General features: G+C 36.8%; 1 protein-coding gene across 2 annotated transcripts; it reads right to left on the bottom strand.

Annotated features, from left to right (window-relative positions):
- Nucleotides 1–523: 523 nt before the first annotated feature.
- METTL14 (methyltransferase 14, N6-adenosine-methyltransferase non-catalytic subunit) lies at nucleotides 524–26361 on the bottom strand. Of its 2 annotated transcripts, XM_045392812.3 has the most exons (11): nucleotides 26139–26361; nucleotides 23784–23872; nucleotides 22319–22406; nucleotides 20184–20264; nucleotides 19736–19823; nucleotides 17252–17342; nucleotides 14579–14720; nucleotides 11377–11469; nucleotides 7969–8085; nucleotides 6218–6428; nucleotides 524–2038 (listed from the first exon to the last, which is right to left on the bottom strand). In XM_045392812.3, exons 1-11 carry the CDS (start codon nucleotides 26202–26204, stop codon nucleotides 1734–1736), a joined length of 1371 nt encoding a protein of 456 aa, XP_045248747.1. In that variant the 5' UTR covers nucleotides 26205–26361; the 3' UTR covers nucleotides 524–1733. The 2 variants fall into 2 exon arrangements, with proteins under 2 accessions (XP_045248747.1, XP_073896468.1); XM_074040367.1 differs by lacking the exon at nucleotides 6218–6428.
- Nucleotides 26362–27667: the final 1306 nt, after the last annotated feature.

Here is a 27667-nt window from a genome sequence, read left to right as displayed (position 1 = left end):
ACAGGTGCCAATGCCATGTAAACAGCAGGAATGTCACCTCCTCCAGGAATGTCACCTTGGGTAGGCCCAGGGTATGGAACGTAATAGAGAGCCCTGTGTATAGGACATGGTTACTCTTTAGCTGCTACTTCTAAGGACCCATCACAGGCAAGTGGAATTTCTCCATCCTGACCTCATTCCCAGGTCAATGCTGACATATAGAGTTCTAAATCTAGATAATTTGTAATTAGTGAAGTTGAAAATATACCATAATTTCAGCAAAAACCATAATTTCAGCAAAAACATGCTCTCTTGTACTAAATAGTACTAGGCTTTTAAGGATCTCAGCCTTATTTCTTCTATCATTCAGTCCTTATCTTCAAACTGAGTCTTTGGTGGATGTACTATAATCTCATCTTAGGTATAATATGAGCACAGAATGGTCATTAAAATCCATCAGACAAAAAAAAGAGATTGATTTTAGGTCAGTCCTTTTTCAACTGGTAACAACAGTAATTCTACTTATAGAAAACAGACTCAAATCTCAAAAGTTTAAAGTTTCATTAGAAAAATCATAAAAATAAGAAAAGTATTCATCAAGAATAACAGTATAATTTCATTATCAAATTCATTTAAAACATGAATTACAGTATAGCAAGAGAAATGACAGCATAAAGTCTTATATAATTTTAAAAACAAACATCACACCATATGGTTTTAATAAAAGGCAATAGCAGTTCCAATTTCCAAGTTGTATCCTTAAGTTGAGGGTTTTCTATAGTTGGTTTTACATTAAACTATCTCCATAAGAAGTTTAAAGGTGTATGTCATATGTATGACTAAAATCACCAAGTATTTTAGTCCCAAAATGTTTAAACCAAGCATCTGATAATGAGGTGCCTTGTTGTTGCCTCTCTTTTATTTGAGGAATATAAAATTTAAGGTCAATCCCAGTTCAAGTTCACACCAGAGTGCTATCTAGCACATGAATATTTGTCCTCCTTTGCTTCTTAGGAAGCATGATTAGGAGTCATAGCCACAAAATTGAGATTACGATGATGACCTTTTTTTTTTTTTAAAGTCTGCCTACTAAGTTCCATCTCTTCTTTCACCCATCCCTGGAATCTCCACCTCCCCTATCAGATTTTAGATTTGGGAAGAGGTGATTTTGTTCAAAGTCTCTTAATTTCTTCAGTATTCAAATTATATCTGAGTTTATTTAAAACTTAAAAAAAAGATGAAAAAGCTCACCTCTTTTTATTGTTTCATCAAGAAAATGTTAAAACCCTGACAGAAGCTTACCATCTGTTCCAACCCTACTCTATCAGGGTCCCAAACAGCTCCCCATTTGCTATAGCAGCAGTGACAGGATGTGCATTACCAACTCCTGTCAGCACTAGCATGATACCACAGACTGGATCTTTTTCCATTATTTATTCCCCAAAATTAGCAAAATCCTTTGTAATTAATTGAAGTCTATCAGAATAAATTCAGTCTCTGAAGATGAAGCTACTTGAATTGTTCCATTCTGTTCATGCACATAACAAAAGGCAGGATTATTCATTCATCCTGAAAAAAAATGAGACAGTGTGTGTGACAACCGCAAGCGAGGCTGGCTAAGACATTCCTGGAGCTCAGAGAAATTAAAGCAAAGTGCAAGCTGGAGGTGAGTTCTAAAGTTAAGTCTCCCACTTGAAATTTAATTACAGTAAAGAAGGTTAGAGGAGGATGAATAGGTTCAATGTCTTCAACAATTATCGGGGTGGAAAGCCACCTCTGTGTGCTCCTCCACGGCCCCCTCTAAAGCCACCTCTTTCTCCTCGGAAGTTAGATCGATTTCTTTCTCGTCCACGGCCAGCAGAAGTTCCACCTCTTCCTCCACCTCTGGGAGCTCCACCTCCTCGGTCAGATTTAGATTTGGGAGGAGGTGATTTTGGTCGAAGTCTCTCAATTTCTTCTGTACAACCAGTCAAGTAGGAATTAGGAGCACTGAAATAGGATGCATATGTTTCCGCATTGTAGTTGCTATTTGTAAGTGTTGGTCCAACTGTGAGCCAGCCTGCAATGGAGGAAACAAAGATTATACTTTTTATTTGCAATTTTCTCTTCTATTATTAATTCTTTAGAAGCTAGTTCAAATCCCCAATGCATTCTTAAAGATGTCCCCATCATTCATCCCATATTGATACCTTTTACAGAATAGCACTTAACTGTGGTAATGTTTTAAAGATTTAACAGGTATATATCTTGTTTTTCCTTCTAGACTGTAACTTTTGTAATATATCCTCTTCATTGTCCCCATCCATGTACTATCTTTTGTGAGAATAGAACTTAGAGAAAAAAAATCCTATACATTACACTGAGTTTGGGTTTAGTGAAACTGTAATAAATTATATATAATCTTCCTATTTATGTAAATGGTGCCATTTTCTGATTAAAATCTTGGAGCCAACTTTTGCTCTACACTTGCTAACTAGAAAATATTCTCAGTTGACAGGTCTGAGAAATTTAACCACTACCATGTTACTCCTACTCATTCCTATCTTTCCATTTCTACTGCTACACTCAAATTTAAGCTCCCCCCCCCGTTTTTTTTAACAAAGTCAATACCCTACCATGTAACACGTGTCACAGACATACATATATACTGTAATGATCTCATAACCTATAGCTTCTCCTCCCTCTAAAAGTGGAAAACCTAAAGCAAAGATTAAAACATGTCACTTCTCTGCTCAAAAACCTTCCAACTGTTTCCACAAAGCCCAAATTCATAAATATGAAATATAAGATCTTTTACAATGATGGCTGAATGAACTTTCCAATAACACTTCTCATTAATGCTTTTCATGAACCTCTAAGTAAAACAATGAACTACTATAGTAACTTCTTCTATACTAACCCCTATTTTTGTGCCCATATTATTTTCTTTTCTAACCTGTCAACCTGTTAAAAATCCCACCCTTCAACATCCAACTCAAATATATTTCTTACATAAAATGAAAATTATTTCTTCTTTCTCAGAATCTCCACTGCACATTATACTTCTGTAGGTAAAAAGCTATTTTGTCAATTATATTGCTAGACAGCTCTGCTTCTAATAAGGATATTTTCTGATTAATTAAACTGTCTCTAGAATAGAAGGAACTACAAAATTAACTACAAATACCCAATACAGACACCATGCTTTGGGGTTCTCTGGGTGTGGTGACTCTTATAGACATGTCTTTTGCAAGGGTCCCTGGAAATATGCCTCTGGAGCATTACAAGAGACACAGCATTATTTGGGACAGGTTCAATTATCCCTAAGAATTAGGTTATTTATCGGCAAAATTAGGGTTATATCTGCCCCATCATCCTTAGGTTATTTCTTAGAAAAGTAGATGCATCATAAAAAGCTATAAAATGAAAAATATTTCACTAGGATCACATTCTAAAATACAGTAGCCATTTCTGTACAATACTTAGTTCATTGTTTTTCAAAACATTTTTAGTTTCTAACAGTGCAGGAATACAATAAGATTTATAATAGTTGAAGAAAAAAAGGTCAATTATACTGTGCCTTTTATGTATGACCTGACAGATACCATGATCAAGAAGCACATTCCACACCTGTGGGCTCTCACTATTAAATCCATGAGATTTTTATTTGCTGCCTTCTAGTTTGTTTTTTGGCACGTTTGTGGTATTATGGAACATGATATTCAATATATGTGGAACACAACACCACAAACAATAAGAAACAGAAAATTTAAAGATATAATAGAAATAACTAATACTCTGTCTCCCTTGCTATATTGTCTCTTACATAAAACATGGGCATCTTTGCAGAGTAAACTGGCTGTAGAAGTCCAACGGACTCCCCTCTCTTCCAAATTCTGCACTGCAACATTGTGTTTTACTAGAAATTTGAAAAGTATTACTAAGAACAGAGTAAGTTTAAAATAGTCTGGCTTGGGTCTGGTGGCTCACACTTGTAATCCCAGCACTTGGAAGGCCGAGGCGGGCGATCACTTGGGGTCAGGAGTTCGAGACTAGCTTGGCCAACATGGTGAAACTTCGTCTCTAACAAAAATACAAAAAATTAGCCAGGCGTGGTGGCGCACACCTGTAGTCCCAGCTACTCAGGAGGCTGAATCACTTGAACCCAGGAGGCAGGGGTTGCAGTGAACCAAGATCGTGCCACTGCACTCCAGCCTGGACCACAGAGTGAGACCTTGTCTCAAAAAAAAAAAAAAATTGTCTGGCTTCGGAGTATATTTGACTCACATAGTTATCTGTAAACCTTTATTTTAACGCAATGGTAAATGGTATTCCTAAGGTATATGTGAAATATCTTAGGCTATTTCCTTGAGGAAGAAGTGTATTTGAGGAGCAACTTAATAAACTAAGGTCTTTTTTTTCTTTTTTCGAGACAGAGTCTTACTCTGTCACCCTGGAGTACAGTGGCACAATCTCGGCTTACTGCAACCTCTGCCTCCCAGGTTCAAGCGATTCTTCCGCCTCAGCCTCCCAAGTAGTTGGGATTACAGGCACACACCACCACATCCAGCTAATTTTTGTATTTTTAGTAGAGACAGGATTTCACCATGTTGCCCAGGCTGGTCTCAAACTCCTGACCTCAAGTGATCTGCCCACCCCGGCCTCCCAAAGTGCTGGGATTACAGGCGTAAGCCAGAGTGCCTGGCCATAAATTAAGGTCTCTTGAACAGACTCTCAATTGCACATACTATTATTTATATGGCTAACTCCCAAACACCTATACTTCGATCAGTCAGATTGTTCTTCATTATTTTAATGTAGCTAATACTAAATTTTTGCAAGAGTTTCTTTCTTGAAACTCTTGCCTATTCAATTTCTTTTTATACTAGTAGTTTACAAGTACAAAATTAAACCTTACCCCTAACCTGAATATCAATCTAAAAATACTTCAGATAGAAAGACACGAAGTAAATCCAAAGAAAGTAGAAAGAAAATAAAAAAGCAGAAATTAATTAAATAAAAATAAACATGTAACAAGGCAATGAGAAGACAGTCACCGAATAAGAGAAAATATTTGCAAAAACAAATCTGATAAAGTACTATTCTGCAAAATATACAACTAACTCTCAAACGTCAACAATAAGAAAACAAACAGCCAAATAAAAAACGGGCCAAAGACCTTAAAAGACATCTCACCAAATAAGGCATACAGATAGCAAATAAGCATATGAAAAGATGTTCTACATCATACGCCATCAGAAAAATGCAAATTAAAACAACAATGTGATACTACTACACACACACTAAAATTGCCAAAATCCTGAACACTGACAACACCAAATGCTGGTGAGGATGTGGAGCAACAGGAACTCTCACTGCCGGTGGAAATGCAAAAAGGTACAGGCACTTCAGAAGACAGTCGTGGCAGTTACTTACAAAATTAAACACATTCTTACCATGCAATCCAGCATTTGTGCTCCCTGGCATTTACCCAAAGGAGCTGAAAACTTATGACCACACAAAAACCTGTACACAGATTTCCACTGTAGCTTATTCATAACTGCCAAAACTTGGAAGATGTCCTTCAGTAGGTAAATGGATACATAAACTGTGGTACATCCAATGGAATATTATTCAGCACTAAAAAGAAATGACCTATCAAACCATGAAAAGGAATGGAGAAATCTTAAATGCCAATTACCAAATGAAAGAAGCCAATCTAAAAAAGCCACATACTATACAATTCCAACTATATAACATTCTGACAAAGGCAAATTATGGAGACAGTAAAAAGATAAGTGGTTGTCAAGGGTTGTGGGTAGGGATGAATAAGTGGAGCATGGAGGATTTTTAGGGCAGTGAAACTATTGAGTATGATCCTATAATGGTGGATAGATGTCATTATACATTTGTCCAAACTCACAGAATTACTACACCAAGAGTGAATCCAAATGTAAACCGTGGACTTTGAGTGATTATGACGTGTCAATGTAGGTTCATCATTTGTAACAAATGTACCACTCTGGTGGGAGATATTGATAATTGGAAAGGTTATGCATGTGTGGGGCAGAAGGTATGTGGAAAGTCTCTGTGTCTTCCTCTCAATTTTGCTATGGACCTGAAACTGTTCATATTTGAGTACAGCAAGAAAAGGAATCAAATGCATAAGAAGTTTATTTCACACAGCACCGTGTCCTATTTCTTGACATGCATAACCCAAAGAATCATAAAGTTGTTGTTGTTTTAACTGAGGTCCTACCTGGTCGAATTGTACTATCTCTTCCAAATAGATGAAGGCGTCTTCTACCAAGACAAAAATGCTCAATTATATGAAAAATTTCTACAGGTTTTTCTATATTGCCAATTTCAGGTTCTTCTGTGATAATTAAGTCAATGTCAACATTAGCATGAATGAAGTCCCCATCTGTGCTACGCTTCACAGTTCCTTTGATCCCCATGAGGCAGTGTTCCTAAATAACAAGAGCAGACCAATTAATCTCTTTTAATCAACAGTCATTCCAAAACCTTTTACATTGACGTCCTCAATTCTAAAACAATCCTCATTTCTCCAAATCTTTGGGATACAGTTATTTCTCTCTTTTTTGAGACTAGGTCTCACTCTGTCACCCAGGCTGGAGTACAGTGGCACGATCTCAGCTCACTGCAGCCTTGATCTCCTGGGCTCAAGTGATCCCCCTGCCTCAGCCTCCCAAGTAGCTGGGACCACAGGAACACACCACCACACCTGGCTAATTTTTAAATTTTTTGTAAAGACAGGGTCTCGCCATGTTGCTCAGGCTGGTCTCAAATTCCTGGGCTCAGGTGATCTACCTACCTCGGCCTCCCAAAGTGCAGGGATTATAGAAGTGAGCCACCATTTCTGGTGAGATACAGTTCTATGGGCAACAAAACAACAGGAAAACCTGGATCTCTGGATGAGGATAGACTGCCATGTAAATAAGAAAAACTCTTTTCTACACTCTCACTTACAACACTCAGTATTTTCAGAATACTTCATTTCTGATCCCAGATGTGTGGATTTTTCCCATACCAAGCAATTCTTCATTTCTTCATCAACACATTCAATTCAATTCTGACACTATCTACCTAGTTAGTGCAGACCCCACAGGTCAAGGGCTGAGAACCACATGATTGCACCACCTTCAGATACCAATCACAAGTCCAGATTGTCACCTGTGCTTCTGACCAACTGGCTATAAATCAGAGGTTCCCACGACCTCTTCCTCGAGTTAGATCATTTGCTAGAACAGCTCAAGGAATTCAGGAAAGCTCTTTACTTACTATGATCTATTTATTATAAAAGGATACAACTCAAAACAGCCAGATGGAAGAGATATATAATGAAAAGTATGGGGCATGGGGCATGGAGCTGCTGTGCCCTCTCCAAGTGGACCACAGTCCCAGAAACTCCACAGGTTCACCAACCCAGCTCTCCAACCCCTGTCTTGGAATTTTTACGGAGGCTTCATTACCTAGGCATGATTCCAGTCCAAAAAAGACTTAATAAGAAAGACCCTCCCACCAGTGGCTCCCTAAAAAGTAAAGAACAAAACCTGTTAAAACCTGATACTAGCAACTCAGAGTCACAAGAAACAGAAGTTCTCAGGGGTTCTTGTAAAGGAAAAAGAAGGAAAGAAGAGAGAAATATGTCTCTAAGCTGGCCAGCTAGAGTTTTGCGGCTCTCTCTTCTTTCTGAGCCTAGAAAAATTCCACAGGTCAGTGTGATCAAAAGCCTTTATCTAATAGAAATATGGCATTTAGGACATAGAGGAATATATACTCCCCTTTTTAGCATGGTGGGGTTATCTAAGACAATGAATAAAACATTTTAAAACAAATTTGGATGTATTCCTGTAATGCTCAATGCTATCTTCACCAGTCTAAGAAAAGGACCTTTTTACTAAAGTTAATTAAACAGTATATAGTGATTTGGAAAAGCTTGAGAGAAAACCATGAAAATTTAAAAAAACAAATCAGTAAAGGCAATACCTTTGTTCTCTGAAAGACAGCCTTTGGATCTAAAGTCTTAGTCTTCCCAGGATTGTTTTTATTGGTTTTAATCCAACAAATATCTTCACATCTTCTGTAGCCCCATTTTCGTAAACACTAGAAACAAAAGAATTTTAAACAGAAATCCTTAACTTAAAGAAATAAACAATACTTACAATAACCAACTAGCTTTAAAAAAAACTTTCTAGAGGCTTCAGACACTATATTCCAAGGTTTCAAGGTAATTTTTTTTCAGTGTAGAATATAAAAAGAAATGCCAGTCTTTAAATATATAGCCATAATACGGAATACATATATACCTTCTGGATATCAACGTCACATATATAGTTGACTATCAAAACATAGAAAGGATTACATCATCTCCCAATTCTACATTCTAGTGTCATCAATGGACATGGGGTTTTAAATTTTAAGCGCTCAGACCTTCTGTAATCACAAAATAATCCAAAACACAATTTGATTCCCACCACCTCAATATTCTATTCTCTGACAAAGCTGTACACTGTTGAAAATCTTCTAAATGCTAACTTCAAATGAGAGTCTTATAAAACCTTATTTCTATATTTAATACGACTGTAAAAATGTTCAAACTTAAAATTGCTACATGTATCTCTTTGTTGGGTAAAATGGTACTTTCATCTCTACATAACCTAGAAAATAGAGATGTGAACCTTAATGACCTAGAAGCTGTTACACATTAACATAAAACAAATACCAGCTAAATGATTGCTCACAGTGACATCTGAAAGTCTACCATATGCTAGTGCTGCGTAGCTGCTGGGAATAAAAACATGAATAAGACACAGTCCCTATCCCCATCAACTTAAGAATAAAGGAAGGAAAAATAAATAAATAAGTACAGTATTGCTGGTATGATGATCAAGTACATATAAAGATATAGTAGAGGGGGGTTGGGGACTAGGGGAGGGATAGCATTAGGAGAAATACCTAATGTAGATTACAGGTTGATGGGTGCAGCAAACCACCATGGCACGTGTATACCTACGTAACAAACCTGCATGGTCTGCACATGTATCCCAGAACTTAAAGTATAATTAAAAAAAAAACAAAAAACAAAAAACTTTCCAACAAGCTTCCTTTCCACCACAGGAAATCCTGTTGGGAGTTCCCCCTGAACCAAAAAAAAAAAAAAAAAGATATAGTAGAGTATAAAACATACACTTTTCAGGAATGCTTATTGGGTAATGTAAGATAACACCTCAAAATGAAACTTAGAATTTTATTTTATTTTATTAATTTATTTATTTAGAGACGGAGTTTCACGCAGGCGAGAGTTCAGGAGTGTAATCTTCACTCACTGCAACCTCCGCTTCCCAGGTTCAAGTGATTCTCATGCCTCAGCTTCCCAACTGGCTGGGACCACAAGCACGTGCCACCATGCCATGCTAATTTTTGTATTTTTAGTAGAGATGGGGTTTCACCATGTTGGCCAGGCTGGTCTTGAACTCCTGGCCTCAAGTGATCTGCCCGCCTCTGTCTCTCAAAGTGCTGGGATGACAGATATGAGCCACTGCACCCAGCAGAGTTTTATTTTAAAATCTCTGAAATCAAGATCAATATTTGTTCCTGTTACTAAATATTTATTTTGCACCGTGTCATTAACATCACTCTGACCTAAATTCTACATGCCCTAATCCACTAATTTATCAAAAGCTCATGAGTATTTCTCATGCTGAATTATTTTTCTAAATCTTAAATCATTTTTCGCCAAACTCTCACCAGTATGATAAACTGCTGCATAAGCAAATAAGATAAAAACCTCCTGGATGGCTACTCAGGAGGCTGAAGCAGGAGAATCACTTCAATTGGGAGGCAGGGCTTTACAGTGAGCCAAGATAGCACAACTGCATTCCAGCATGGGTGACAAAGCAAGGCTCTGTCTCAAAAGAAAAAAAAAAAGATAAAAATCTCCTAATCATTTTCAATCTAATTTGGGGAATGAGAGATGAGAGGAAAGATCAAAGTCAGATATTAAAGTTAAAGTAAATACCAATATGCCTATAAAAACATATGTTTCACTCTTACTTTTCTATAGCATCTTGAAGAGCCACCACCAAAAAAAAATGGAGATATTCAACTGAAATACAGTTATAGTCTACCTTGGAGTTAATAAATAATAGAAGCAGTGATGTTACCCAACAGCCTTACTATTTATATAAAGCATATAAAGTAATTGTAGAATTTCAGAATTTGGGCACAATCTTATTTCCATATAATCATACTTGTTATCTCATATAATCCTACTTAAATTTTTCAACTGTCAAATGGATACCTCCCCAAATTGGAATGATTAAATGAGATAGTTTGGTGTATAGTAAGTAATATGTCATAAAAATGAAAAGTGTCAACCAATAAAATGTGACGAAACTGAGACCCTCAAGAGTATCTTTTTGCCCAAAGTCTTACTGTTACATAGCAGACGAATTGAGAGCAAAATTAAGACTCCTGATACCTAGTCATAATACTGTTGTTATTCTTGTTTAAAACAGCATATATATTATTTTGTTCCTTTTGGCCAGGGCCAATCAGGCCCAGGAATGGTGGCTCATGCCTGTAATCCCAACACTTTGGGAGGCTGAGGTGGGAGGATCCCTTGAGCCCAGGAGTTTGAGGCCAGCCTGGGCAACATAAAAAGACCTAATCTCTGCAAATACTAAAAAAATTAGCCAGGGGTAGTGTTGTGCCTGTGGTCCCAGCTATTAGGAGGCTGAGGTGGGAAAACTGCTTGAGTTCAGGAGGTCGAGGCTGCAGTAAGCCATGACTGTGCCACCGCACTCTAGCCTGGGCAACAGAGTTGGTACCTTGTCCCAAAAAAAAGAAAAAAGAAAAAAAAAAAAACCTCCAATACAAAAATAAAATAAAAAAGCTCAAATTCAATTAAATATTAGATACTTAAAATAAGTTCAGGTATTATAACTTCTTTCTCATTCATTCATGTCTTCCATATGCTGTGTTACTTTTCCAATTTTATTTGACTTCCATTTGGATTTCAGGAGCCAATGCTCCTGAATACTTTCAGCTACTCATAGAATACTTTTTAGCTACTTATAAAGAATTGTAAATGACACCAAGCAGCTCATTTTTGAGGTATAATTTGGAGCTTCAAATCTTTAAGCTGTTCTCTTCCTGTACTTGTAATGAAGCGTCTTTTGAAAGAGCTACACATTTATCCCTAGTGCTGGTTAACTAACTTACAAGTATTGCCTTTCTTACGTTCTTTTCTGGAAATTTTTTTTCTCAATATTTTAGAATTATTTAAGAAACAAAGGACAAAATAACATCCACTTTCAAACATCCTATGCAACATACTGTTGTATTTTTTTTCTTATTAATTTAAAAATCCACTTTATAAAAGCACCATCTTACCACTCTTCCAAGGTCCAGGCCCTCCCCAGAACCACACCAGAGAAAAATAAATGATCGAGGTGCTGCAATCTCATCAATTTCTAACTTCATAATCTGTAAGAAATCAAAACAATATTGCATAAAAGTATTTTGTTCCCCATTCATCCTAAATCCAAAAGAACAACAATTAAGATTAGGATAGATGTGTTCTTTAAGTATATTAGTTTCCATTAGGAACTATAATAGAAAATAAACATTATCCTTAAAATTACTTGTTCTATTGTTTTGTTACTTTATATACAAACAACATACACACATGTGCTCACATATACATATATACACTTGCTTTTATATGGAAAGAGCTTATAGGAAACAATAGCTATAGGATTATGGAATTTTTTAAGATAGAGCTTGAGAGAGATTCTCCAGCAATGTTTTATCATTTACTGAAAAAGAATGAAGCACTTAACTGAGCCCAGAGTTAGGGACAAAATAAAAATAAAATATAGCAATAAATGTTTCGGGAGGACTGTGATATCTAGTATCTACAGAAGAACTTCTCAATAAATCAATACACATATTTTCCTACAATTACTACTTAAAGTCTGAAATGCTAAAAAAAAAAAAAAAAAATTCTCTTTTGACACTAATTCTAAAAGTTAAGTGTTGGTACTTTCATTAAATTCTTGTGTTCTTAAGTAAAACACAATGACCACTACTGACTCTCCACCATGAAAAAGAATACCTGTGAAACCCAAACACTTTTCTTATTTACATTTTGTTATTACATTAACCACTGGCACTTTCTTTAGGATAATATCTCATAAAAGTTAAGAGCTTAGGGCTCTGGGGCCAGACAAAATTTTTCAATATGCCAGCCAGAGCTGAAGTACAGTGAAATTAAACTGAAATCAAGAATCTGCATATGAAATAGAATTTCTTTATTTTAAAAACTGTATTAGTTTATTATATATAATTGAAGCTCTTGTACCTCACTGCTGAAACCTCACGGATTGGTTAGAGAAAACAAAGTTCTGCCTAATTATTAATAAAGGACATAATCAGATTGCTTAAATTTTTTCTTTTGATCAAACTGACAAAAAATGGTTTTTAATATTAATATTCAACTTTAATGAGGATATGCTTAACTAGACATTCTTAAACACTACTGAAAGGAATGTAAATTTATACCTATCTGGAAAACTTATCTGCAATAAATATCAAGAGCATTAACTCTTTAATCTTATGTCTTAGAAATACTACATTCTGTGCACTTTTCTGATTTTTCAACAATAAATACAGATAACACTTTAAACAGGGAAGGGGAAAAACTTTTACATCATAGGAGCCACATAAATGTAAATAAAAGTGCTAGGAATATTAAAGCTAATAGGAAAAGCTTCAAGGAAGAGGAAGAATTAGAGGTAAATCTTGGAAAAATAGATATGATTAAGAGTAGTAACCACCATTAACTCAGAAAGAGACATGCAAGGATTCCCATCTGTTTTCTAAGAAACATGTCTTCCAGTTTCAGTCCCTTCCTTGCCCCACATCTTTTCTAGAAGCGCAGGACGCTCCTGGTTACACTCTCCTTGAAACTCACTGTTCCCTTGGTTTCCATTACATTCATACTCTCCTGGTTCTCTTCATTCATCACTGAACAACTCGTTTTTAAATTTATTTTATACGTAGTATTTAATTGTAAATGTTTTCCCAGGTTTTACCGTCAGTCCACATTTTTATACTGAGACACAATCCCAGGATAAATTCATCTATTTGCATGGATTTTATGTGATAATCCTCTAAAATATGTATTTTGAAACCAGATCTGCCTGTCCTTAGAGTTTCATATTCTATTCCTATGACCTCTTCCATTTGAATGTCTCACATATACCTAGAAATCAACTTATTCAATATTATTTAACCTCTCTAATCCCGCTTGTCTTCTGAAACTCACTCTCAGTTGGTGACAATTCAATCCACCTATCCCAAGATAGAGACCATGAGTTATCCTTAACTCTTCCCCTCATCCCAATCACTCAATCTTACCAAATCTACCTCCTAAACATTACTGAAGTTATCACCTTCTTTCCATGCCTACTATTACCCTAATTGAGGGTCCCTTCATCTCAGCATTACATTACTCTAAGAAAGAGTCTTCTAATTATTCTCCTTTTTCCAGAATTCTTTCTGTTTTTTGAGACAGAGTCTTGCTCTGTCGCCCAGGCTGGAGTACAATGGCGCAATCTCAACTCACTGCAACCTCTGCCTCCCGGGTTCAAGCGATTCTCCTGCCTCAGCCTCCGAAGTAGCTGGGATAATAGGTGCGTGCCACCATGCCCACCTAATTTTTATATTTTTAGTAGAGCTGGGGTTTCACCATGTTGATCAGGCTGCTCTCAAACTCCAGACCTCGTGATCCACCCGCCTCGCCTCCCAAAGTGCTGGGATTACAGGCATGAGCTACCATGCCCAGCCATTTTTCCAGAATTCTTTCCCAGACTCTACCCCAGCTTCCAAACACCAATCTGACCTTTTTACAAAACTGGTTAAAACTCTTCAAAGACTTATTAATGTCTTCAGAATAAAAGTCCAAACTCCTGACACATCACCTCAAGATAGTCCCAATCTGTGTTCCAACAATACCAATGTACATACAGGACCTCCACCCCACAACCAGACAGTCATTTGCCTCCATCCCTTCTGTTCTTGTTGTTCCTTGTGCTTGTAAGCCCCGTCCCACATCTTTCTTGACTAATTCCAACTAATCTATTTATATTGTTCAGGTGCCACCTCCTCTGTGTTCATATGTCCCATCTACCTAGGCTTGGTCAGTTGTTCTCATGTCATCTTATGCAGGACTCCATCATTTAATCAACAAAATTGTGATTATGTGTCCATAAACGCTATTTATCCATACTTTACTACACTGTAAATGGTTTAAAGAGCCAAGGACTCTAAGACCAAAATTGTAAGTCTTCTACAGCCTATTTGCTTATTATCTGCTCAATGTTCAATTTTTGCCTTGAGAAGAAGAATCAAATTAAAGATAATGTAATATTGGTCAATGTACCTTGGACCTTCAGCTATAATTTACACTATAAATCTGTATTTATAATCCGTACAAAAGTAGGGATGATATTTATTATCTCACTTTCTGACCAAATAAACATATTCATTTGAAAATAAATAATTCATTACAACGTAGAAAGTTTCATCATACATCATCCCAAGTCCAGCACTTTTCATTAGCAGTGATACCAGTTTCTCTGTAATATTCTTCTAAAGGGGGTTCCAGAAGAATCACATCAAATTTGGGTGTTAGTTCTCTGATGTCAAAGGCTTCTATATCAGCTTGTAAGTACCTATTTGATTAAATCATAAAAAATGAGATTTTTTAAAAAAAGCTTTTTAAATAAGATTTTGAAGTACCTTAACAGATGGTAATGAAAGAAAAGTCTTAGATATCACTAAACATTATTACTAAACACTATTTACAAAGTAATCAGTAAGTTAATTATTAAAGGCCTTTTTATTGAGTCTTTTTTTCTTCAGTATAGACTTAAACCATCTACCAGTGATCTTTCTTAAGTCATGAACATAATTAAACTACATAGTAAAAGTCCTATTATTCCCCATGTACACCCAGAATATATTCTTCTCTCAATATTAAAAATCCATACTCAGATGTGTCTCTAAACCCCTTTCCATTCTCATCTGAATTTTTCATTGTTTTATTCTCAATTGTTTAGTTAGAAAATCCATTTCTCTGTAAGCTTTACATGCTTCCCCCTAAAACACAGTTTTCATATAATTTTCTTTTATTAGTTTTGTCATTAATAAAAATGTTTCTATTAAGAGTCTTTTCATGCTACCTAATATAAGTTAGTACTGGCCTTTATTGAAAAGATATTTTCACATAGCATGAAAATATTTTAAATTTAAAATGCTTTAAATGTAAATGGGTTTTCGTGGTTTTTTTTTTTTTTTTGAGACAAGGTCTCACTATATTGCTCAGGATGAATGCAGTGGCTATTCACAGGCCTGATCATAGAGTACTGCAACCTCAAACTCTTGGGCTCAAGTGATATTCCCACCTCAACATCTCATTAAAGGTATATTTTAGGCCACGCATGGTGGCTCATGCCTATAATACTTTGGGAGGCCAAGGTGGGAGGATTGATTGACCCCAGGAATTTGAGACCAGCCTGGGCAACACAGTGAGACCCTGTCTCTATGTAAATAAATAAATAAATAAGCAAGCAAGTAAAGGTGTATTTTAAAATACGACGAATATTAGAGTACACTTAGACTTCCTCTCCACATACTAAGACATTCTGTGGTGCTTCTAATGACTTACAGAATACTTTTTTTTTTTTTTTTTTTTGAGAAAGTGTCTCACTCTGTCACCAGGCTGGAGTGCAGTGGCACAATCTCGGCTCACTGCAAGCTCTGCCTCCCTACAGGCATGTGCTACCACACCCAGCTAATTTTCATATTTTTAGTAGAGATAGGGTTTCACTATGTTGGCCAGGACAGTCTCGATCTCTTGCTCTCGTGATCCGCCCACCTCGGCCTCCCAAAGTGCTGGGATTACAGGTATGAGCCACCGCACCCAGCCCAAAACACATTTCATCATATCGTTAAATGTACAAAACATTTAAAGCTAAATTCTCCAATTGCAAAGATCTCATAAACATTTCTGAGGAAAATATTATTATTCTGTTCAGCAAGGTTAAAAAGAATTATCATATTCCAAATTGTTAAGAATAGTATCTCAGAATGCTAAGCTGTTATTAGTATTTGTTTTCTTCTTATCCTGAATCTACATTTTCTAAGCTTCCTTTAACAAACAAATTACTTGACAAGATATCATTTAAAGGCATTTTAAGTAAGTTATCAAGAATATGGAGTCTCATTCTGTCAACCAGGCTAAAGTGCAATCAAGCGATCTCAGCTCACTGCAACCTCTGCCTCCCAGGTTCAAATGATTCTCCTGCCTCAGCCTCCTGAGTAGCTGGGATTACAAGCACGTGCCACCATGCCCGGCTAATTTTTGCATTTTTAGTAGAGATGAGGTTTCAGCATGTTGGCCAGGCTGGTCTCAAACTCGTGACCTCAGGTGATCCACCTGCCTCAGCCTCCCAAAGTGCTGGGATTAGAGGCGAGCCACCGTGCCCGGCTTGGATGACTTTTAAGAAGAAAAAATATTTAGAGGCACTTTAAGCAAATTATCTGAAAAGCTGAAAAAAAACCTGAGAGGCCACTGTGAAGTCAGCACCAGAGTTTCAAATCAACATTTTTGCTATAATGAAGAAATAGGGCTCAGTGAGGTGGCTCATGCCTGTAATCCCAGCACTTTGAGGCTGAGGGGGGCAAATCACCCGAGGTCAGGAGTTTGAGACCAGCCTGGGCAACATGGTAAAACCCCGTCTCTACCAAAAATTAGCCAGGCATGGTGGTGTGTGCCAAAAATTAGCCAGGCATGGTGGTACATGCCTGTAATCCCAGCTCTTCAGAATGCTGAGGCATGAGAATCGCTTGAACCCAGGAGGCGGAGGTTACAGTGAGCCGAGATCACGCGACTGCTCTCCACACCGCAGTCTGGGCAACAGAGCGAGAATCCATCTCAAAAAAGAAATATAGAGCCAGGAGTGAAATGCCTGTAGTCCAGCCGAGGTGGAAGGATTGCTTGAGCCCAGGAGATGGACACAAGCCTGGGCAACATAATGAGACCCAGTCTTTAAAAAACAAAAAAGCAGAGAGAAGAAACAGAGTAATAAAGCATGTTAACATGAGTGCTGAATTTAGGAAAAAGAAAAAAGGTTACAGGATAAACAAATTGATATTTTAAGCCTGAGTTGGGAATAAACAGTAATTGAATAAAAACACTTACATAGGAGGAGTGTTAGATTTAGCTATTAACTCATCCTTTAGCCTGATGAGCTCCCTCAGTTTAGGATATTCTTCAAATCTGTCAGCTAAACCTGAGCAGAAAAAATAGTAAAATCTAAATTCAACTCAACTGAAGTTAATATCAGTAATTCAAAAGTTATGAGCCCTTTCAAGAAAACAAAACAATACATACACCACTTGACTCATATATCTTAAGAAAGCTTAATTTCTAATAATTTTAAACAATATGTATGCAGATTTCATAACTAATGACATGCAAGTAAAAATCCAGATGTTCTTAAAACCCAGTCCAAGTCAATAAGCCACTTAATATCACATATTTATTAAGTTAAACAATCACCCCTAGCATCCAGTTTAACACTCAGGGGAAAAAAAACAAAATAAATTACCTTTCTTGTGTGATTTTTTCCCCCTTCCTCTTAGCTAAAAAAACAACAACAAAAAAAACCTTCTCCTAAAGAACCTGATTAAGATTTGTACTTAATTTCTTGGATAGTTATTCAAAAGCAAAGAAAACAAGTGTTTCTTCCCAAACAGGAAGCATATTTATAACAACAATAAATTATATGAACTTCCTAATTTAAAAACCAAAAATACAAATATTAGTAACTTTAACATCAAAGAAAAAAAGAAAAACAGTTTATAAAGCTTCCTCAATCAGTGGTGGCAGATCACATTTCAAATAAAATGAATTTGAAGATTTTATTATAGTCAAGTTTCAAGACAGCAGAGTCAGCTTCTAATCATCTACAAAACAGAAGGTACAACTTTTCCTCAATCTGTAATAGTTTTCTAAGTATGTTTTCTTTGCCTTGGGGAGGCAGGTATCCTAAGAGCACAGCAGTTTATATCTAAATCTGGTTATACAATTTAACCACAAATTTTTATACTACATCTACATTTTGCTTACAAAAACATTAAAATTGGTTTCTCTACTTCAAGAGTAATGTTGCTTACAAGTAACAAAGGAAAAACTAAATTTGATTATATCAAAAATAGAATGTTTGTCCTACAAAATATACTATCAAGAAAGTGACCCACAGAATGCGAGAAAATATTTGCAAATTATTCATCAGGTAAGAGACTTGTACTCAGAATATGTAAAAAATACACACCCACACCCACACACAAAGAGAATATATAAGACTGTTGTTATTCAATAGTAAAAAGACAGTGAAACAATTTAAAAATACACAAAGTATTACGATATCTCTCTAAAAAAGATATTTAAATGGCCAATAAGCATATAAAAAGATGCTCAGTATCATTAGCCACTAGGCAAATGCAAATCAAAACTACAATAAAATACCACTTCACACTTACTAGGATGGCTACCATAAAAAACAGATAATAATAAGTGCCCAAGATGTGAAGAAACTGGAACCATCATACATCATTAGTAAAAATGTAAAATGGTGCAGCTGCTTGGAAAAACACTTGAGTAGTTGTTAGAAAGGTAAACATATATAATGGCATATTACTTGGCAATTTAAAAACATGAAGTACAGGCACATGCTTCAACATCAATGACCCTTAAAAATAGGCTAAGTGAAAGAAGCCATGACAAACCACCACACATTGTATAATTTCATTTATATGAAATGTCCAAAATAGGTAAATGTATAGAAATATAAAGTAGATCAGTAGATACTTAAGGCTGAGAAGGGGTAGATGAGAAAGAGGAAATGGGGACTGACTGCTAATGGGTACAGGGCTTCCTTAGGGGAGATGCAAATGTTCTAATATAGATTGTGGTAATAGTTGCACAACCCTGTGGATACATTAAAGAAAAACACTGAATTATACTCTTTGAGTGAATTGTACAGTATATAAGTATTATCTCAATAAATCTGTCTAAAATGCAAGAATAGGCATAGTACCAAACTGGAGCCAAAAAGAAACAAACAAAAAAATAATAATATTGATTGACAGAAAAAGAAGGTATACCGGGCCCGGCGCAATAGCTTACGCCTGTAATCTCAGCACTTTGGGAGGCCGAGGCAGGCAGATCACCTAAGGTCAGGTGTTTGAGACCAACCTGGCCAACATGGTGAAACCTTGTCTCTACTAAAAATATAAAAATTATCCAGGCGTGGTGGCAGGTGCCTGTAATCCCAGTTACTAAAGAGGCTGAGGCAGGAGAATCGCTTGAATCCGGGAGGCAGAGGTTACAGTGAGCCAAGATCTCCCCACTGCACTCCAGCCTGGGCAACAGAGCAAGGCTCTGTCTCAAAAAAAAAAAAAGAAAAGAAAGAAAAGAAATAAAAGAAAGAAAAGAAAAGAAAAGAAAGAAAGAGAGAGAGAAAGAAAGAAAAGAAAAAGAAGGTATATCAGGAGCACTGAGAACAAAAAAAAGATGTCAAGCTGGGAAGAATAATTTTGTTAGAAATATCCACAAATTGGATAAATTACATGCATGTAATTGAGAGTCAGCAATAGCGTATTCCAAACAAATCTAACATACCTACATCCCTGATGAAATTCTGAGGTCTATGTCCAGTGTCTACAAAATGTTGGCAGTAATCATTATGGGGATTTAAGCTCTGTGTTCCCTAAATTAAAAAAAAACAAAATTAAATTTGTAGCATGCACTGTAATGGCAGATGAATTATCTCTACTTTGTTTTCTACTACAAGGTCATACAAAATGCAGTCAATTGATAGATTTAAAAAATAGTAATATTTGAAAATACAACTAAAATTATTACTTTTCAGTAGCTACTGATATTAATATACCTTTATCTCACACTAGCCAAATATCAGAAGACTATTTCATGAGCAATTTTAAATAATCTTTATTTCATAACAATGATCCTTAAATAATCAAAAAATATCTTGAAGACAAATAGGTATTTAAAATCTTTTCAGGTATAGAGCTTAAATGTGATGAGTTACAAAAATTATTTATTTTACCTTAAGAAAAGTACTAGAATCTTTGTAAATCTCTTCTTCATATGGCAAATTTTCTTCTTCCTGTTGCATTTCTAGTTCATCCTTGAAAAACATAAGATTAAGTAAATGTTTTACAAATAGGGGCTATTTCTCTAATTATCACATCTTGATTAAAACTCAACATAAATACTTTATTTCCTTAAGATTTAATAAATGTTTTAAATTAGCATTGAAGTCAAACATTGAAGTCTTTGCTTTTCCCATCATTAGATCTAGCTAGTTGATTCTTTTCATAAAAAAATTTCCTATCATAAATAATAATTACTATAACTACTATTTTGTTGATTTGTCTAAAACTATTTATCTCATACACAATACTATAAATATTAGAGTTTAGTTTGAGTCATGAAAGATATGACCACCAATGTTGCAATTTTATTTCCATTAGATTAAACTATACGAAACTGCTATGCTTATAGGTCAAAAAGGTTAGAATATCAGCAACTGTATATGGTTCCACCTAAAATAATCACAAGCATTTAAGTTATGTATTATCAGAACTGCAACATATAAGACATTATTCGCGAGATTAGGTATTATTTCACTGAACTTTCTAGAGATTTTATTGAAACTATACATTCTTATCTCTATTATATACAATTAACTTGCAAAAAACAGAAGAAAGTTTTTTGGACCATAATACTTTCAACTATTTCAACTAAATATTGCAACTACAAGTTAGAAGTTGGGTTTCCCTTGAGGCTCTTTCAGAAATATTTCTACAGTGTAGTCTAGGCCATAAATCCTAAAAATATCTTGATTGTACTATCCAATATTGTCAACATGGAATAACTCCTCCTCAAAAAAGACTACTGCAGCTTCTCAAAATCTGATCCAATCAATTACTCAAAGTTTCGTGGTTTTTTTTTTCTTTTTTTTTGAGACAGAGTCACTCTGTTGCCCAGGCTGGAGTGCAGTGGCATGGTCTCGGCTCACTGCAACCTCTGCCTCCCAGGTTCAAGCAGTTCTCCTGCCTCAGCCACCTGAGTAGCTGGGATTACAGGCATGTGCCACCATGCCCAGCTGATTTTTTGTATTTTTAGTAGAGACAGGGTTTCATCACATTAGCCAGGAGGGTCTTGAACTCCTAACCTTATGTGATCTGCACGTCTTGGCCTCCCAAAGTGCTTAGATTACAAGCGTGAGGCACAACACCGGGCCCAAAGTTTATGATACACTTATATCCTCAGTCGTCTTTAAGAATATTATTGCCTAGTGCTGGTCAGGCACGATGGCTCACGCCTACAATCCCAACACTTTGGGAAGTCAAGGCAGGTGGATCATGAGGTCAGGAGTTCGAGACAAGCCTGGTCAATATGGTAAAACCCCATCTCTACTAAAAATACAAAAATTAGCCAGGCGTGGCGGTGCGTGCCTGTAGTCCCAGTTACTCGAGAGGCTGAGGCAGAAGAATAGCTTGAAACCAGGAGGAGGAGGTTGCAATGGGCTGAGATCACGCCACTGCACTCCAGCCTGGGCGACAAGAGTGAGACTCCATCTCAAAAAAAAAAATATATATATATATATTATTACCTAGTTCTTACCAGACATTATGCTAAGTGCTTCATATACATAATCTAATTTAATCCACACAACTCTTGCATTAAGAAAAGAAAATTGGCTGGGCATAGTGGTTCACACCTGTAATCCCAGCACTTTGGGAGGCCAAGGCGGGTGGATCATGAGGTCAAGAGATCGAGACCATCCCGGTCAACATGTGAAACCCCATCTCTACTAAAAATACAAAAAATAGCTGAGCACGGTGGTGCACACCTGTAGTCCCAGGTACTTGGGAGGCTGAGGCAGAATAATCCCTTAGAACCCAGGAGGCAGAGGTTGCAGTGAGCCAAGATTGTGCCATTGCACTCCGGCCTGGCGACAGAGCAAGACTCCATCTCAAAAAAAAAAAAGAAAAAGAAAAAGATAAGAAAACTGATACCATGGTCTTAATGTAACCAGTGATAACATACGCCACTGATAATTATTTTAGCACATCTTAAAATGAGGCTTTCTATCAAATTTGTTTTCCTAAATATAAATCTATCATTTGAATTTATGTTTTCTTTGACCATAAACTTATTTCACTCTCTACTTGCCTTATATTCTTCCATTTTGTCTTCATCTGTCTCTCCTTCATCCAGATACTTACGTTTCGTATTTGGAGCAGAGGTATCATAGGAAGCCCTGAAAAATAAACAGAAATATTACTCACAAACATATACAAGATGCATAAAAGTATCTATTAATAATAATAATAAACAGATTATAAAAAAGAACAAGACAAAGTTTTCCTGATTAAAGAGTATCTATTTACCCAGTTTATAAGTCATCCAAAAAGTCAAATAACTTGATTGATAATTCTGTGCTTCATTTTCATGAGAAAGCAACCAAATGAGAAAATAAGCTGCTATAAGTGATATACTGAAAAGAAACTTATATAGTATGTATTATTTTAATCTGTTTTGAGCAAAACATATGTCCAAATTGAAAACTAGAATAACGAAAAAATTTTCAAATGCTTTCTGAACTACCAAATAAATACCACTTTTAGGGTAAAGTATACTTCCTTTTATACAAATTTCTAGGCTGGGCATGGTGGCTCATGCCTGCAATCCCAGCACTTTGGGAGGCCGAGACAGGCGGATCACAAAGTCAAGAGATCGAGACCAGCCTGGCCAACATGATGAAATCCCATGTTTACTAAAAATACAAAAATTAGCTGGAAGTGGTGGCGCGCACCTGTAGTCCCAGCTACTTGGGAGGCTGAGGCAAGAGAATCACTTCAACCCTGGAGGCAGAGGTTGCAGTAAGCCAAGATCGCATCACTGCACTCAAGCCTGGTGACAGAGAGAGACTACGTCTCCAAAAAAAAAAAAAAAAAAAAAAACTTAAATATACTTATTTATTTATAGTATATATGCTAATTTTTAGTCTAACATTCCATTTTCTAAGTACTTTACAAATGGGAACTTACTATCCTCAGAAAATAAATATTTCATAATTAATGAACTGACAATAAAAACCATTGTGTCTAAAATCATTATTTTTATGCTTTTCTCAATACACTGCACACCTACCTAGGGGTATCTGTTTATTAAAACAGTAATTCTTTCACAGTTTTTTTTTCTTTTTGAGATGGAGTCTCACTCTTGTCTCCCAGGCTGGAGTGCAGTGGCACAATCTTGGTTTAGCTCACTACAGCCTCCGCTTGCCGGTTTTAAGCAATTCTCCTGCCTCAACCTCCCGAGTAGCTGGGATTACAGGCGCCCGCCACCACGTTCGGCTAATTTTTGTATTTTTAGTAGAGACGGGGTTTCACCATGTTAACCAGACTGGCCTCGAACTCCTGACTTCCTGGGCTCAAATGATCCACCTGCCTCGGCACAGTGGCTCATACCTATAATCTCAGCACATTGGGAGGCCAAGGCAGGCGTACCACTTGAGCTCAGGAAGTCAAGGCTGCAGAGAGCCATGATCACTCTACTGCACTCCAACCTATCCAGCCTAGGTAACAGAGTGAAACCCTGTCTCACACACAAAAAAAAGAATTATTTGACTGACCTGCAAGTCTCTCTTGTTTCAGCAATTTCTCTCTGCTCATCTTTGCTATTTAACACGGCACCAATGCTGTCGGCACTTTCAGCTCCCAGCTGAGAAAAGGCAAAATCAGAAATTAGATTACAATGCATTGGACAGCCTTTCTAGACATTTGTAGCAGCATTTAATATATTAAATACTTAAAAAACAAAAACACCTTAATTCACATACACACAATAACAAAGAATTAATCAGCCTGCAAGACAAACTGGAAAAACCCTGGAAAAAAAAACTGCATTAATTAAGAATGAGTTTGACAGCTGGCAAACATTTTATGCTTTCAGTTATACGGATGCTCCTTGATTTATGAGGTTATGTCCTGATAAACCCATTGTAAGTTGAAAGTAAATCTGTTTCAAAATAAACGTGGTAAGTGCGTTTTCAACTTATAGTATTTTCCACTTATGATGGGCTTATCAGGACATAATTCCATCATAAGTCATTGAGCAGCCTGGATGCCTATCACTTTCAAACCATCATAAAGTTGATTGTTAAGTCAAATCATAGTAAGTCTGGAACCATCTGTATTTGAAAATAAGACACTTTAGCCAAATTCCTGTAAAGTAATATACACGAATTAATATAGATTGAGCATTCCAAATCCGAAAATCCAAAATCCAAAATGCTCCAGAATCTGGAACTTTTTGAGTACTGACATGACATTCAAAGCAAATGGTCACTGAAGCATTCATATTTTGAAAACTTTTGATATTTGGCATGTTCAACCAGTAATATGCAAATATTCCAAATCCTGAAAAAAGTCTGAAATCCAAAACACTTCTGGCCCAAGCATTTCAGATTAAGAGATATTCAACCTGCAGTAGCAATAACCAAAAAAAGCAGGTAAGACTGTGCACAGGGTTGTGGGTACCATGTTAAACATTTTGTAGGCATCAGCTTATATAATGTAACTTATTTATGCTATGCTCTAATAAAAATCGATCCAGTTTTACTCAAGCTAAGTCTTACTATTTATGGACACAATGCTGAACTTCACTACCTTAAAACGGCAACATAAATTTTGTTTGGCAGTTGGGAAAATTTTGCAAAATACAAACAAATAATGGTTACAAGGCTAAGTAGAGTGCAACCAATTCATAAAAAAACTTTAAAAGCTGGAGCCCCTGGGATTTGTTGAGTGTAAAACACTCAACAAATAATTGTCCTATGAATGTATCTTGAGTGAAATAGAAATCTGAATTCCATATTAAGGAGTAAAACATCTGTGGTAGCAACAAAGAGCTACTGAACATTATTGAAGATAATACGATAAAAGAAGTTAGGGAAAAGAAGACTTAGAAAGGATATTTGATTTGTCCAAGATCGTAATGCCAGCGGGATAAGGAATAAATCTGATTCCAAGTTCCCACAGTTTCAGCAGTATACCACAAATGTGTTCATCAGATTTCAGAAGTCCATTTACTAAAACCAAGTTTACTGAAAAATAACAGCAAGATGACTAATTACAGTCTATGAGCATTTCTCCTACCACTTTTACTGATATGAATAGTAGAATTGAAAATACAGCCTCGATTTTAAGTAGAACTGTACACAAGCTGTATTTTCTGCTACTAATCAGCAAATGTTAACTTACTCATGCACAAGAAAGAAGTGAAGGGCAATGGTTTGGAAGATAAGCTTTGGGGAGACAACCTAGGTTCTATTTCCCAGCCGAGAAGTGAGCGACCAGGAGTAAAATTCCTTAACCTATGGAGCCTATTTCATTACTTGATAAGTGAAGGTAATACTACCTGTTTCAGGAGATTATTGTGACTAACACAGAGTAAGATTTCAAATATTAACTGTGGATGTGACAAGGATATTGTACATAAGACGCAGAATATAAAATTTACACTCAGACTACTTCCAGTGTAGTCTTCAGAAAGATGTCAAAGAAAATACTGTAAACTGTAAAAATATTTCATAATGAAACCACAATTTCAAGGATTTGGGACTGACGACGAGGAAAAGTAAGAAATAGATGACCAGTTAAATAGTGAAGAGAAATGTAGGGAATAACAAGACACTCATCGTGGCGTGAACATGCCAGACACTCGGTGGGCGTTCCACAAAGGTTAAAGGCTATTCGTGGCATTCGGTTTAGCACCACAAAGACCGCGGAAGGAACTTGAAAAACATTCGGGGCACCACGAAAATTGAGAACTACAAAGGGAGAACCAGGGATCAGGATCGAAGGACCAGAAAGGCCTTAACAGCGGCAGGTAGAGAGGGGACAGAAAAAGGCGGGGTGTGGAGGGAGGAGGCGGCCGCGCACTCGCATTCTCGATCCCTCCCACAGGGGCCACCAGGGCCGCGGACCTGCTGCGCGAGGAGCTGTCGCCGTAACTTCTGCCGCTCCCGGATCTCCTGCAAGCGGCTATCCATGTTCCAACTCCTACTTTTCACTACCCCGAGTACTTGTCAATCGCCACTGAACTCTTGTCCCAACCTTTCTTCCGAGTCTGTGGAACGCTATATTCACCATGAGCTTATGAACAGTGTATCCTCAAAGCTTTCCTCAGTAGGGACTTCCGGCGCGGCCGATATGGCTTGCTTGGCCCGGAAGTCCCGCCTCCTTCTGGACGCTTGCGATGTGACGCCACTTGGAAGGGACCCAGTAAGGGATCTGTTGCGTTACAGGGGTGTCCAGGGCCGTCGCGGGCTGGGGTGGTCTGAGCTAGTCTGAAGGAGTAGTCAGCTGACTTCTCCTTTCTCTCTCTTCCCCGGGATAGCAGGTTCCCTTGGTGTATCACAGTTTCTGAAGTATTGATTCCCTTTTCAGTTGATTCCACAGATGACAGTCCTAACGTTTAAAAAAATTGCCAGATACCTTTAATTATTATTATTATTTTTTAACAGAACAGGAACTTAAGGCAGATTGCCTAGGATTGAACCTTGGCCTCTCACTTCTTAGCCAAGTGGCCTTGGCTAGTTAAACACCTTCGTGAGCCTCAATTTTCTCATCTGTAAAATGGGAGTCATAAGTGTCTACCTCACAGAGCTGTGATTGAAAGCGTAAACAGCACCTGGCACATAGCGCTGTAGAAGTGCTTATTATTGTTAATATTTTATTTACCTTCACGCAGGTAACAGCCACAACATCTGCCCATTCTTCCCCACACCTTACTGTCCCTTGAAATGTTTCCTATTTTACTATAGTAGACATTTTATGGCTTCTTCCCTTTAGAGAAATGAGTGTGTGATAGTAAAGTGTGTCTTGGTTTATGCCCTAGGAGTCAGAAGCTAAGGCACTCCTTTTTGTGCTTGTACATTTGTCTTAACTGAAAATAACCTAAGGATAAGGAAACAAATAGCTTCCTGAAATTACTTGGATTGCTGGGGTGAGGGGTGAGGGCTGGAGGGTGGTGATTCTGTCGTCATAGGAAGGCAGCAAAGGCCAAAGTCGTATTTGAGTTATTACCATTATTATTCACCACATTTGCCATCTTATTTCAAACTTACAATGGCGGAAGTGGACTAAGACATCATGTTGCCTCAAGTTTAATTGGAAATCGTGGTAAGTACTTACCAAAATTAGTAACAAGTCTGTTCTTTGAGAGTGGATTTAATTTTCAGAAATAATATTAAGTCATCCAGATCAAAACCAGTAGAACTAGATTCTACTAGTCATGCCCACTTTTATAGAAATAATTATAATGTATTTCTCAAGAACTAGGTCTGAAAGGCAATTTTGAACGAGTAGTCCTAAACAATTCCTTGAGTAATGTCAGCACTATTTGGATACTGTAAAACATTTATGTCCATATGCGTTAATTTGTTTAAAAATCGGTTGTATTACCTGGCAATCATTTAAGTTGAATACTGATTTAAATTTTACCAATGGTAAG

The sequence above is a fragment of the Macaca fascicularis genome, chromosome 5, assembly GCF_037993035.2.
Source record: "Macaca fascicularis isolate 582-1 chromosome 5, T2T-MFA8v1.1".
NCBI lineage: Eukaryota > Metazoa > Chordata > Mammalia > Primates > Cercopithecidae > Macaca > Macaca fascicularis.
This window is presented reverse-complemented; position numbering and strand designations above follow the sequence as displayed.